General features: G+C 34.5%; 1 protein-coding gene across 1 annotated transcript in view; it reads left to right on the top strand.

The window, feature by feature from the left end:
* The window catches only part of LOC149426560 (GATA-binding factor C-like), a 132426-nt gene that overhangs the window by 42547 nt on the left and 74734 nt on the right, over window positions 1–15145 (top strand). The window contains exon 4 of the mRNA XM_089637472.1: window positions 2508–2659. Coding sequence (XP_089493598.1) covers window positions 2508–2659 — 152 coding nt within the window. The remainder of the gene's footprint in view (window positions 1–2507; window positions 2660–15145) is intronic.

The raw sequence follows: 15145 nt of genomic DNA, 5'->3' as shown, positions 1-15145 counted from the left end.
TCACAGCACGAGAGACGCATTCATGTTATTTTTTATTTGTATTAATAAACAACAAAATGTTTATACCGTTTTAAAAGTTCTCTCTACGGAGTGTTCTCAGCACCTTTTCTTAGCTAACCGATACAAATTTAAAAGTTCTTTCTACGGAGTGTTCTCAGCACCTTTTCTTAGCGAACCGATACAAATTTGATTAATATTTTCATATAATACATTCTCAGATAAGAGGCATCGCTCTCGAGCGAAAATACTTCACGATTTCGATTCTACTCCTCCCCGACCGGGAACCGAGCAGTCTAGTTATAATTTAGTATGGGAGGGCGTCAACCAGCTGTAGATGGATTACATGATCGTCCCTCGCACTTCCAATCTTCATTCCAACAAACCACGATCGAAAATGAACACCGATAAATTAGCTCTTTGAAAGGGTCAGCTTACTTCCAAGAACCGATGAGGTACCTATACTGTGTGGTGTTCCCTTTACCGAGGAGACTCCAGTTTGCTGGTATGTCGGCGTTGGCATTTAAAGATCTTGGGCAAACTATATTACAGCAAAGAGAACACCTTGTTAACTCCATTGATGGGATTAATCGACTTTTCATCTCCGCACTACAAATACCTTCATATTCGACTTGTAGCGGACTCTGATGAACTAATCACGTTGCTGCAAGTGGTTATTACCAGAGAACAATAATTACTGACGTCAAACAATTTCATCAACCTTTCGGTATAAAAAAATAAAAATCTTGATATAAAATTTGAAAATACTGATTAATTACTCATAGGTGGCCGGTTCGAAGATCAACTTCCTTAACTGCATTATTATAATATGGTGATAAAACTATGTCTACATACTACAAAAGTCTAAAGCCTTATAGATTATAATGACGTCCCTTGTTAACAAGTCAATCTTACCTCATTAGCAGCTTATCTCGAATACATCCCATCTAAGATCAGTATTTTATTAATATACATACCCAATGTACTCGGGTGTTGAGTACATCACGTGTTATAAATGTGTTCGTGTGACACCTAGATGCACTGTCTCCGGCATTACTAAACCAAAACATTGCTTTTTGTTCCTAGAGGTGCAAGCGTGGTCGTACAGCGGCCAACAACTCCCAATCAACCACCTTCCCAACACCCACTAACCAACTTCCTCCCTTAAATCTAAACACCACTCCTGATTCACCCCCTTTTCACCCTGATTCCTATAATTCCGGAGGTTGCACGTCGCATGTTAAAATATATTTCAATCGAGTGTTATTAACAGTTCTTTTCATGATTATTTTCCTGCCGCCATTTAATTTTATTACGTAGTTAGCAAACATCGACATTTGAGTTTCAGTTCTGTTAACACTATTTTCATTTACAAAACGCGAGTTGATCAAATTTTGTTTGTAGTTAATGTTTTCAATTTTATTTCGTAGTTTGTGTATTATTACAATAGTAAAGTGTACTAATTCCATTATCATTTTATTTGTGTTACGTTTTCGTACATCTTGTTTTCAGTCATTCATTTAAAGGGAAAGCTTATGTAATATGTATGTACCTAAATGTTAGAGTAATTTAAAAAAAATAAGTTACTACTTATCAGACTTCAGCCCCTGAGCCTGATTTTCTTCCTTCTCAGCCTGCGAGGACCCAGGTAAAATTCACACTATTCTTTGAGCTTTTAAAAATCAAGATTTTATAGCATTAATTTATAATTAAAGTTTCAAAATTTACAAGCAAATAAAAAAATTCATTAAAGGCGGATGAATCTCTACGTTTTTTTTCACAAAGCAGTATTGATTTTTAAATTGAGCTACATGTTTTGATTAATTGCATAGTTATGTATCTACAAATTTATTTTGACATTTCGTAATTGATCTTCGTACGTGTAGTGAAAAAAACTAACGTAATTAATGACTCTTGTTAATCTTATACGCGGGGTGATGGTTGCATGAACATGAAGAAATTGTAAAACGAATAACCGAACATTTTTTTCATATAATGTTTCTTTTACATAAACTTCTCTTATTTTATAACTTCATGTATTGGGTGACGGAAAGAAAGGAACTCTGTTTAAAACATATTTGTGATTAAACTAATATTTATAAATAATACAAGCCGTGTTTTATAGATGAATCATTAGTACCAACCGGTAATTTTATGATACAGTTTTGTGTAAAAAAAGATAATTTTCAAGTTAGCTCTTTTTTGCTTTGTCTGAAAAATGGAATAATTTGAATCCATGTTCTCTCTTGTTTTACAGCAAAATACTTGTGCATTTTTTTTTACTTACTAAGAATATCAGATTGTGTTTGGAAAACATGTAAAAGATTGGGACACGTTTGTATGAACTCTTTATCAATCCGACACGCGTGTATGAGCGTGAAACACGGTGTATAATTTTGAACAGAATTTCTTTTACTTTTTAATGTGCTTTTCTGTAGATTTTAGCGCGCTATTAATTTACTGTGCACCTTATTGTATCCATTCTAATATATGTGTGTAATTATGTTTAGAGGGTCGCGAGTGCGTGAACTGCGGCGCCACGTCTACTCCACTCTGGCGAAGGGACGGCACGGGACACTACCTCTGTAACGCCTGCGGACTGTACTACAAGATGAACGGCCAAAACAGGCCTCTCATCAAGCCCAAGCGGCGACTGGTGAGTGTAAGATCCATTTATATCCATCCACTGTAGGACCCTAGGAACTAGGAACTAGGCACTGGGCACTAGGCTGCCCAGCAACAGTCTTTTCTGCTGCTTAGATCTCATCCATACATTCATCCCCTATATTGATGGAGAACTTTTTAATGCAACAAAAGCTTGTCTTTTTGCAAAATCAAAGACAAGAGATACTTAAAAATGCAACCACGCTGTCAAATCATTTAAAACTTTATTAAGGGGTTTGTTGGGTGTTGGTTGCTTTAATTTATACCTAAAGAAGAGTTAAGTCAATTACAACTGAATTTTGCGTTGGGCTTTTGTTGCATTGAACAGCTCAGAAAAGCGTTGAAAAAGTGACATACACATCGGACTTCTCGAGACAATTAATTTCACATGATATTTATGATAACCGAAGGAAAAAACCCGATCAACTTGTTTGACCAGAGCGATCTAACTGGGTTTTTATTTTTATTTTTAGAGCTTTAAAAAAATTAACGATACTTACATCAATCGTCATAGCTTGTATTTTCAAGCATCTAGAAGGTGAGTGTACACTTATGAGAGCTTATTAGGTAGAAAATATTTTTTTTTATTTTTATCTTTAAGAATTACCGTTTCGCGGTATGATAATATATATGTAAAATACGACATTATTTAAAGTTTTTTCATCCGGCAGAACGTTATCACCAGTTAAACAGCAAACATTGAAATCTCGATAGTTTTCATGACGCATTGCTTTGGCACGTGTAGTTTTGCACACCGTTTCGTTTCGGTAGGGCATAAAATCCACCTGCATAGTTCTATCAGGAGCAAGTCGGACCATTAATCAGCGAGAAGCCATCGTCCGTCTCGCAGCGGCTGCCGCGGCCGGGGCCGGGGCATTATGATATCCACTTCTCCCTGATCCGCCGATAAGCCACTATCTCGTGGTTAGCTGTCGATAGATCATAGCTGGACACGACGTGCGATGGGCTCGTTGTCGGTAGCCACCGGCCGCTATCCGCTATCCGCTATCCGCTATCCGCCAACCACTGGCCACTGGCGACCAGCGAACAGCGACCATCGAGCCAACCCACTGCACCGTGAGAATCTAGATTCGCGCTACTGATAGATTTACCAGAATGCTCAAGGAATATCAAGTCAAATTTCAGAGTTGAAGGTATGTACCTTCAGTATCGCCCTGATGAAGGACCACAATTCGATTTGAAACGTGACAGGGATTTAGCGAACTAATTTATTTCGAATAACCCGAAAATATATAACTTTTCCCTACACCCATCGTTCGGCGTAGCGGAAAAAGTTGACTGTGAATTTTGTGCAATGATAAAGCTTTTCGTAACAAAAAATATAATAAGGCAAAAATATAAAAAAATAAAATAAATATATAGATACATCAAAAGAAAAAAATACAAAATAGTGTTTGTTGATCAGTGACTTTACTTATAATAAATTTCTACTTCTCCGTTCCATATGCCAAACAATTTCAACCAATATTAGAGGTAATAATTGCCACTTGGGCATTTGGGACCCTGGTATGATCATAATCATTTTCTTTCCCTTCACCCAACAAACACTAAAAATACTTTTAATAATTAATCCTTTGCTGTAAAGTATCCACTCATTACTTACTAGTAATAGCGGTGCAGTACCTACGCACGATTTTTAGTGACTCACAAAAAAATTATCGTAAATTTCATCAACCTATTGTGCACAGCACTTAGCGGGTATTCTTGTAACTATGAACTGGCAAAATATTTCAGAAAACACAGCACTCCTAATTAAACACGGTATTGTTTGTTCAAGCTGAAGCCTCGAGGCGGTATACCTGAAGTGAAAGTTATTGGCCATTAAGGGAGCAAAACTACCACATGTTTTTAATAAACGAAGATTGGAAATCGATTTTTTTTCTTCATGAAAAAAATGTGAACACGGAGTATCGACCTGCTATCCAATATTTATAATTTTGGAGGGCGGTGGAGTTATTACTTAACTTACGAAATAATAGCCGAATAAAATTCCACAATGGACATTCTTTTGCAATGGTTAAAACGAACGTGTTCAGGTGGGTATAGCAGTTCTCATTATAAAGTTGACCAAATTACATTAGCTATAAATATTATAAATTAGCTCTTTAAAAGAAAATAGAAACTATAAAAAAGCAAGCATGAATGCGTAAAGAAGTTTTTGCCATTTAAAATAATCTTTATTTTCTACTAAACTGCTGTATTCGTTGAAATTAATGTCATATGTGCCACTAGGGAAACTGTTTATGAAAACCAAAACTAAATCCGGAGGCATTGAATATGCTAATGAGTCATATTTTGTTTCCTTATGATTCGCTGTTTCGAATAAAGTATTGTAAATTGGTTCATTCGTGTGAAACACGGCTCTTTCAGTGTTTTATTACCAGTACCAGTACCAAGTGCTTTTGTAGACGGTTTAATGAGGGCAACATTCAAACCACATAAGGGGAAATAATAATATTGTGCGGGAAAATAAAATAATATCAAGTATCGATTAATTTTAATTAAAACATTTTTACGTATTTGTTCAACCGTTCAGTTGATATTTGATTTCTTGGAGTTAAAATTTGTAATAAAAATAATTTTGAGAAAACTGAATTGGAAGGTTTGCAAACCTAGAGACATTAGATTTTACGATAATTTTTGTTTAGTTACATTTTATGCATATTATGTAAATAAGATATTTTGAAACCATAATTTTATGGAGATACAATATCTGTGCTCATAAAAAAATTGCTTAGAGAATTACGATGTATTTTCATATGTTTATATCTTTGAGACGGTAGGTTTAGGAGATGCAATATTTGAGCCCATAAAATATAAACTATCTTTGGTACATTTCAGTATTTAACTCATTTTTCTCCAAGTTAAAATATTTTAACTCTAAACCATCGATATAACAATGCGTGATTTTCTTTAAGCATTTAATTGTGTATTTCCTAAAACGACACACATAAAGATTTATTATCCGTGTCATTTATGCACCGTATGTATGGGTAATAACACTAATAATGCACAGTATTAATTATAATTTGAGTACATAACTTCTCTCAATCTCGTGTTGGCACTGTTGGTAGACTCTTTCGCTGCAGCAGCTGGTCGAGTTTCTTAACCACGTAGGATTCTTGCTGCAGAGTCTCCATCTTCTTTCTTCATTTCACCTGTTCCTGTTCTTCATTTTACTTTACTTAACTTCACTTTATTTTGGTAATATTTATATATTTTTTTAATACCTGCATCAACTGTAAAGCGCCCCTGAGGTGATAACTCACAAAAGCGGCGCTATAAAAATTGTCCAATATTTATTTATTAAAGATGTAGGCGGCGTCTACAATTTTAGCACAAGTTTAGTGTAAAGATTACTCGTTTCAAATGAATAAAGAAATAATTTATTCAGTGGTTATATCAATTTGTATTTGAATATTCCTTTTATGCTTTTTTCTTAATTAGAGCAATAAGTTTGGAACATGGAACATATCTAGACACAAATTTGTTTGCTTAAAACACGTTCACGCAGAGAGCAGGTTTCTAAACTTTTGAGAGTGACTTATATAATCACTCAGTTAAATGACTTACGACCCTATACATATGATCAGTCAGTTAAATGACTTACAATCCGGTACATATAATCAGTTAGTTATATGACTTACAACCCGATACACATAATCAGTCAGTTAAATGACTTAAAACCCGATACATATGATCAGTCAGTTAAATGACTTACAACTCAATACCTACACATGCAAAACGCATTTTTAACAGACCAAAAAAAACTCAAATAGAATTTGTACGAATGTACGCAAATGGAATTTACCAGCGATATTTTTATGCCTACCAATACCAATTATTACCAGTATTAAACCTCAAAATAAGCGTGACGGTTTATGTTAGCCAATAAAATAAATAAATAAAAAATAGTCCATTTAAATTAACGCGTTGACGATCCCCTCCAGGGTAGCCTACCATTGGTTAGAAATCCGTGAGTTAGAATAGGTGTTAGGAAAATAAGTTCAACACTTAAACTTTAAACGAAACAAGTACAGATTGATAAGGATTTCAAATCGGGGGCAAAACAGTGGGACTTTTGTGGTAAAAAAGACTGGCTACTTTATAGTCATATTGTTATTATTATTGGGTAGATAAAGAAGGGCCGCGAGCTCCGGGGCGCAGCAGCGCGAGGGGGTAGAGAAGAGGCGAGGTGATATTGCTTTATAACAGCAGTAAAGCGGTTTTACAATCCATTGTTTCATTCCCCTTAGCGGACACATGTAGCCGGTGCTTATTGCGTCCGCGATATAAACTGCGCCCGAGCTCGAGTCTGTGCCCGCTGCTCGCTGCCTGCTCTACCCAGTGCGATGGTAATAACTCCACACTTTGGCTCAGTTGGATAGCGACGTGCAGTGCCAACCCACTGGCAAGGCGCCACTTACATCAAACACAACAGATTTTATTCAATTAATAGTGTCATTATAGACAACCCCACGCTGCGAACACTGCTCCTAAGCAATGTGTTTATTTAAACATATTACCATTATCACTTTTATCAGCAGTTCGTATGTGTGTTATTTTTTTAATGTGATCACCAACCGCACGTTACTCACAGCTGTTAAATATTGTTTGGGTAGCACGATATATGACTTTAAAACTAAGCTGTCTATTTAATGTAATGTACCGACAGGCACTGCGATTTCAAATTTGCTTGCGAAAACACAACTTTATTTTAGTAGGTATTTTTTATCAAGTTACGACAATTCCGTTAAATTACATGAGTCAGTTACCCGGTTGTTAGATGTGTGTAATTACTTTAAAAACAAACATATTCAGCATTAGTATTAAACGGGGTGAAAATTTTATACAATTGATAAACAGCTGTGTATGCGAAAACCTTACCAATAGAAACTGACATTCAAACTGACATTTCATGGAAAGATATAAACTTTTGGAATTTTCCAAGGTATTTTAAATGTCATTTATATTTCTTATTTTTGAAGATGTCGTAAAGCAAATACTATTTTAGAAACAAGATAAAATTACTCTTAAAATTTTTTTATTTTAAATATAAATAATTAAATATACGACGAAATATTTTTATTTCAAACACCAAAAGAATTAAAAAAGCTTACGCCAAACATTTTTAATCACAACGATGAAAAACTTCAGAGAATTGAAAATTAAAATCACATAGATCTTTAATTTAAGGAATATGCAAGAAAACTGCGAGTTCACGTTTTACCCCGTATGAACGGGGTAAAATTTTCTTTTATTGTATGAACAATAAAAGAAAATTGAAGTTGCTTTTAATTCTAAGAAAAAAAACTGAAATTGTAAACGCATTGCTTGCACTTCTTAAAACGTTCTTGGATACATGTTTACCAACACACGCATTAGGCATTTATGTTATGAAACAACATCACTTACATAAAATTCTTATTAAATTTAGACAGTAAAATTTAATTTCAATATTCCATGCCATTGGTATAAACCTACTTTTTGACATACAATGAATGTACAGTTTAAAACATTCTATTTTTGTTTTATTTGACTGAAACTGGCGAACGATAACAAAAAAATTGGTAATGGTATTGAATTAAGATAATAGTTGATAGTCCAACAGAATTCAGGTCTAAACTAAAAATTTACCTTTTTAAGCTGTCATACCCGTAAATTAAATATACCATTCCTGAGAGAAAGTCCAGTTTTATCCAATTAATTCCTAAATGCTTTATCTAAATTTGGCTAATAAACAATTATTAAATGTTAATTAAGTGTTAATCTCAAGTGATCTACCAGGTAAGTATTGTACTGTAAATTATCTCCATATATAGTTAGTAATAACATAGATCATTGTAGAAATGTATTATATATTTGTATAGAGCCCTTGAAGTGATTTTGCACAAAAAACGGCGCTATTAAAATCATCTAAATATTATTATTTATTATTAATTGACTCCTTTATGAACAAACAACGATTTACGAAGATATTTCAAGAATACATAAATAGCTGTTACTCGATATATTGGTAGTTGACGGCTGGGAAGTGTTTTTATTATCATTAAGGCTGAATACTTTTAAGATAAGTCTAGAAAACCTTTAGCTACCCCGAGGACAATATCTATAACTTGATGCTATCGAAATGTAAAATCACTTGACCTTATAAAAGGGACAAAAATAGCAACCACTTCATAAAACAGCTTCCCTGTATTCCAGGTACGGCAGGTAGAGTGGTTAAACATTTGCTTTCATTAATATTTATTGACTTCTTCATATAAAGTATAAAGATTTAGATACATTTTATATTATATTCCAACCTTTTGTAAAGGCTCGGTCATTAAACGCAAGATAAATTGTTTTCAATAATAGTTATGTGACAGAAAGCGGACACTCAATATTGTTTTGTGTTCCCGGGGCTGGCTTGACGGATGCATTGTGAGAGGAATTCCACCTCGGGGTTTGGGTATTCTTTAAATAAAAAATAATGTCAACTTGAACCTGAATTCTTGGTACTGTTCAGTAGGCGCCAAATATCCGGCGCCCAGGTAAATTTATTGCGTAAAACATTTAACGATAATAAATTAAAACTGGACAAAGTGTTTTAACTAGAATTTTATTTTTAAAAAATCACGACTGATACGAGAACAGTTTTGTAGATTGATTAAAAATGATTTCTGAACTGCAATGTTGTTAATGTGTTATAATAATTTACTCTGATATGCATAATAATGTCATCACAGAAATTCCTGTTTTTTTTTATTTATTTTAATATTTATGTGATGCCACAAAACAGCAGTTGATTACTTAAGTATTAAGACAACATTTTTTATTAGGTAGTTATCGGAGTATATATAAAATTATTTACAAAATTAACGAATATTTATGAAGCAACAATATTTTAATTGCATTCCAGTCACATTTAGTCGACGTGCCACTGTTGGCTTAGTGAGATGAGTGCGGAGGTCGCAGTCGCAGCTTCTGCCTTGTCTCCTGTGCTTGTAGCAGGCTGCTTGCTGCTTGCTGGTTGTGCTTGTTGCTAGTGTCGTGTAGTGTTGGTTGAGAGAGAGAGATGTGGAGGATGGAAGTAGTAGTGGTTATCCATCACTCCGCTGGAAGGGAGAGCAGCAGGGGGGCAAAAAATATCTCAAATATATTTCCTTTTTTATCACTCTTATTTATTGCTACCAGAGCCTCGCCAATACCTCCGCTCTGTGCTTTATTTTTATTTCTCTCTCGTATGGACATTTATATGGTGTTTATTGTTCCCGTGAATAAAGACAACTCTTTGAATCTAATACTTCATCATTTTTTTATTATAAAGGAAGATTAATGATACGCTTGTTTCTTTAGTCATAGCGTTCCTTTCAAGTTATAGATTTATGTCCGCTTTACCTACAGCGATCAATAAACACTTTCAGAAAGAATCCTTATTAAAAATATACAATTAATTAACGTGTCACTGCGGTTTAACTTGCGGCAAACCATACTGATATCTTTTAATTAGTGAATTTTTCTTTCGTGTCATGGGTTGATGCTTTATTGTTTTATTGTTGGTATGTACGAATAAGGTCATAAGGTATACCCACTGACCTACGAACTCACGTAAATAAATATAGGAAATACAAATAGTAGAGTTCAGTCAAATAAATTGCAAGCAGCAGTGGTGTGCAGCCCATGAAGACTGAAAATCTGTGCCTTACCTGAGACAAATGAACTATTAATGAAAAAAAAATGTTTTTCGAAAAGTATTTTTTCTATAAATTCGTGATTATTTTATGTTTCATACGTTCAAATTGTATGTAAATGTCAAATTTACACCTTTTAGTAAGAAAATAAAATGGCCATTTAAAAATCAATGCAAATTTAACAATCGTACTTGAAAACTACATAGGTAAAGCCTAGTATTGGTCATGACTCAATGCACGCCAATGTTCACTATATGAATCTAATAATATAGTACCTATGTACCTATCTGTAGAATTAGAATTGAAGAACTGTTGTCTGCCCTACAAGTAGAGCCACCTTCCGAATAAAAGATGGATAGTGCCCTCGGGATACGACGGTAAACATTTTAATTACATCAAAAATATTATTTATATCACCATTGTGTAATTTTTTGGAAACAGGATTCCTCACGGACTAAACGCCATTAGGCCGGGTGATTGCTACCTAGGAGTTGGAGTTGATACCGCCTTGGGACTTTGGACTCGAACCCGACGCGATTCTGTTGAATAAATCACTCGGTGGTCGGACCACTGCGCCTTTTTCTCTTCTCACTTCTTAACTTCCTATTCCTAGCGAGACCTGTCAAACAGATATCGGGTAGTTCTTCAATAGACTATTCAACGAACCCCCTCTTTATTACACAACAAAAGTACCAACATAATATTGTGTCTTCGCCGTTTTGTTGTTGGGCGCTATACGTTTCTATTTTCTATTGTAATAAATGATAGGACGTGCAGGCGTGGGAGTTAATGTAACATTTGTAGCGAGTCGAGACTTAGATAAAGAAATCATCCCGATACAAACACCAAGGGTGTCGTATTTCGTATTATGTAGAGCTGCAGACAGACGATGTCAACTGATTGAATAAAGAGACTCAAGACTGAGTTTTTTACGACATATAGAAATAGTATGCCAACCCTTGACACTTGACAGCCATCTTAAATAAAATGAAACACTAGAACAAAGCAAAATTTTATGATGTAAGTAACAATAAAGTTTTATTTCGTTACCCTCGCAGGTACATTTTTTGTACCTGGTGCAATTGTGTCCCATTTTATTTCTCACGCATTCTTTGTAACGAAGCCATGAATTTGATTAAAGAACACATTAAGAATAACGATTAAGTCTAGGTGTATCCCATGAATATGCAAAAAGAGTCGAGGCGAGGCCGATGAGAAACATTTGCAAACTGCGGACCAGTGTTGGTGGCATCGGGCAGCGGGCAGCGGCCAGCGGACAGCGGCCAGCGGACAGCGGGCAGCGGACAGCGCGGCGAACGTCGTCACTGACGTTTAATCATCGCCAATATTCCTGTCATGCTCGTATGCTAATTCTTCTCCAAAAATGATTAAATATACAGATCCTCCAAATATTGACTCACATTGGAGAATGATTTGAATTTTGATATTATTTGTAATGATAGACGAGCTTATGTTTTCGATTTCCAAGAATACACTCTCTTCCTTTGTTTTAGTTAAGCCCGTGAACATTTTCATAAATAAAAAAAATAAGAAGCACTTTAAATATTTAATATAAGAGCAAGATTTCAACTTTTATATTCAGGTAAGAAATCACAGCAACTTATCAGTCAGAAGATATCATTATTTACTCACATTCAAATAAAGATTAGATTATGTAGGGTTATGTAATGATACTTTTAAGGTCGACACAAAAAATGTCCTAAAATTGATTCTAATATTACGCTTGTTAAGCGTTCTAAAGTATTAAGTAAATATATGTTTTCAGGGTTTGTAACGATCCGACAAACTTATTATTTAACTCAACATTTTGCCTCTCGCGTTTGAGTTGTTCGGTAATGGATCAATAAACGAACGATTTCGTGTGGCGCGGTGTTTGCAATGGGCTGTGCTGTTCCTGTTTAGTGAGGAACGAGTAACACCAGTGAACTGCTCACGCACTCGAAAAACCTTTCATATTATATTGTTCCTCCATTTGTTCAAACCTCGCAGAATTCGATAGCGTTGTTTAAACCGGTCGAAAACCGTAGGTATAGAAAGTTGGAACAATTTATCACGGAGTATTACACTTATTAGAAAACCAAATGAAGGCATTCACACTAACCGAACGTTCCGAGTGTCGAACAATTTGTTAGCGATAAATCAATACGGGCAAACCTATTCTTAATTGGTTCGAATGAGTTATTTTACAGTAGTCATAATTACTGACGATTTTCTGAAGTGCGTTCGTTCAGTTAAGTGATTTTAAAGGAACAAGAAACCTTTAAACGATTTCTGCTAAGGAATTTATTTTGAGAATGAAAAAAGGGTCTCTCGAAATGCTTTACAATGGGTAGGCAAAATATGTTGAAAATGCTAATGTATTTATTCAGAAAAGAAAGCAAAGAATGTGTTTAAAAATGAATAATAGTTATAAATGACAACATCGACAATTTCATCGGCTGGAAACGGAAATTTAATGCAGATTATTTAATTGGGGAAATTGAAAATTGTTATTAGTCATATTAATAAGCAGTTGTATATTAAATTGAATTCTTTCAATCGAGCTCTTGGAGTAAGTCAGTCTGTAGTATATCACCACTTTTATTTGAAACGCTTAACCCAATCGCTACTTGTCGATTTTTTTCTTCTAATTTATGTGGGAGCATTTATTTGAGTTACCATATTATTAATTTGATGAAGTTAAGATAAGTCAATTGTGAATAGAAACAATAGCACATTTCTTAAATGATAAATTTTCACGAATTTATGATAAGCAGTTTTTGGAAGAAATTTCGATAAGAAAACAAAGACCCAAATTCACGTAATGTTATAATTGGTAGTTTATCTACATATCTAATTATGTATATCTACCATCGAAAGTTTTTTTCAGTTATTGAATCCTAGCAAACGTATAATCCAGCTTGAAAATGAGCCAGTTTCTTGTTGAAGTATATATTTTTGGTTCCATGATAACTCAACACAGAGACAATTCAACACACTTTTAAAAAGTGATATAAAGTCATTAGAAACGATGAAAAAAAAAATTAAACCTAACCTAACCTACTTAACCCAGTTAATAAAGTTTTTGTTTCATCACTTTATATAACTTTTTAAAGATGTGATGAATTATCATTGTGATGATTTATCCTATCACCGTATTTTTAAAAGAACTTCTATCTCCTGGTCATTGAGAACCTTAATTTATAGATATAGATTTAAAATGTTGAATTTTACAGGAATTTTCTCCGCAACTTTCGATTGTACAGAAATGTATATTTTCCTTAGGCGCACCTCACTCTTGTTCTGGTCCGTTGATTTATTTGGTTGGGGGTTTTTGACTCGCGCAACCACAAATTATGCGGTAGCCACCTCGCCCGCCGGCCGACAGCCAAATTGTTTCCAATCACAACCTCCGTTCCCCTTCTTTCTCTTCCTCCCGCCACACTAAACACTTTATTCTCCTCCTCAACATACACTTCCCTCTGACTCTTCTTCCCTCTCAAGTGGTCACCCTCACATTGTGAGTTGTTAATCGGTAAATGAATCACAGTTACTGGGAAATTAAGCTTTCAACGAATCGATTTTTGTTTTTAAATTTTAACACCTACGTGGTAATGAAATGCAATTTTATAAGGCATTCAAAAACGTGCTCCCGTATTTGGGAATGTTATAAATAAAAGTTACAGAAATCATTGTCGTAACCAATTAATGGAGGTTCCTTCCTTCCGCGTAAAATAATTCAACGATAAGGTAAAAGAAACATTATTTGATCACCATGAAATTTAATGTAAAGCAGTTGATAAAAAAATCCGTGGAGTGTTAAATGATTACACCTAACAAATTCAATTACAATCGCCCAGTTCAGTAAGCAGAATCACCAGCATTATACTACACGGTATGTTTGAATTTGGACCAATAATAAATTATTGAAGTTTCCCAGTCATGCCAGGGCCCGGGGCGCATTCACTCGTCAACTATGTTCACGGGCATCATCGAGAATTTAACGCACATTTGATAACTGAGCATTAAAATTAATATGATAATAAGAGACTTTGAAATATGACGTGACTAAACGATAATATATATTGTAATTCTTGAAGGATTTATGCAAATCGTTCGAAATTTGCTTAACTTCCGATGGGTAAGATGACTGGTTTTGACAAATTCCGGTCGTCTTGTTTAGCCTTGTCTTATGGAGATATATTACACCGATTGCACACCGAGATATAATCGAAAACATAAATTATTAACATGTTATTGAGTTATAAAATAATTAGCAAACTGATTTATTCGACCACGAACGCAGGCAGAGCAGATTAGTTGTACGAAATTCGGTTCTTCAATTTTAATCGATTCGTTTCAACGTTTAAAAGTAATTCGTTCGGCATGAATCGATTCATGGATATAATAATAAAAAGTTATTATCTGAGCACTGGATAATTTATTTTTTGTGAGAATACCGCTCAAGAGTCCCAGCTGCTCCCAATCGTCTAGAGCCAGTGATACTACGGCGCATAGTGGGCTGAAAATCGCCTTTCATAGACATAGATACTTGAATTTTCAAGGGTATTTTTTTTTGGCTAGAAATGGATTCTGCTGATCATTACTATGCTATAAAATTTCGTATAAAGCAATTGCGTGTACATATGAAGGAGTTATCATTTTTTTAAGAAAAAATTGTATGGCACTGACATTAAAAATAAGGCTATCTCTGGAATCATAAGGTTGGCCATTATATCCTTACACACAGATATACTACTATTTATTTGTATTTTTTTGAAATACTTCGT

This window comes from Hesperophylax consimilis, chromosome 1 (genome assembly GCF_061612785.1).
Source record: "Hesperophylax consimilis isolate HC1 chromosome 1, BYU_Hcon_1.0, whole genome shotgun sequence".
NCBI classification, from domain to species: domain Eukaryota; kingdom Metazoa; phylum Arthropoda; class Insecta; order Trichoptera; family Limnephilidae; genus Hesperophylax; species Hesperophylax consimilis.
This window is presented reverse-complemented; position numbering and strand designations above follow the sequence as displayed.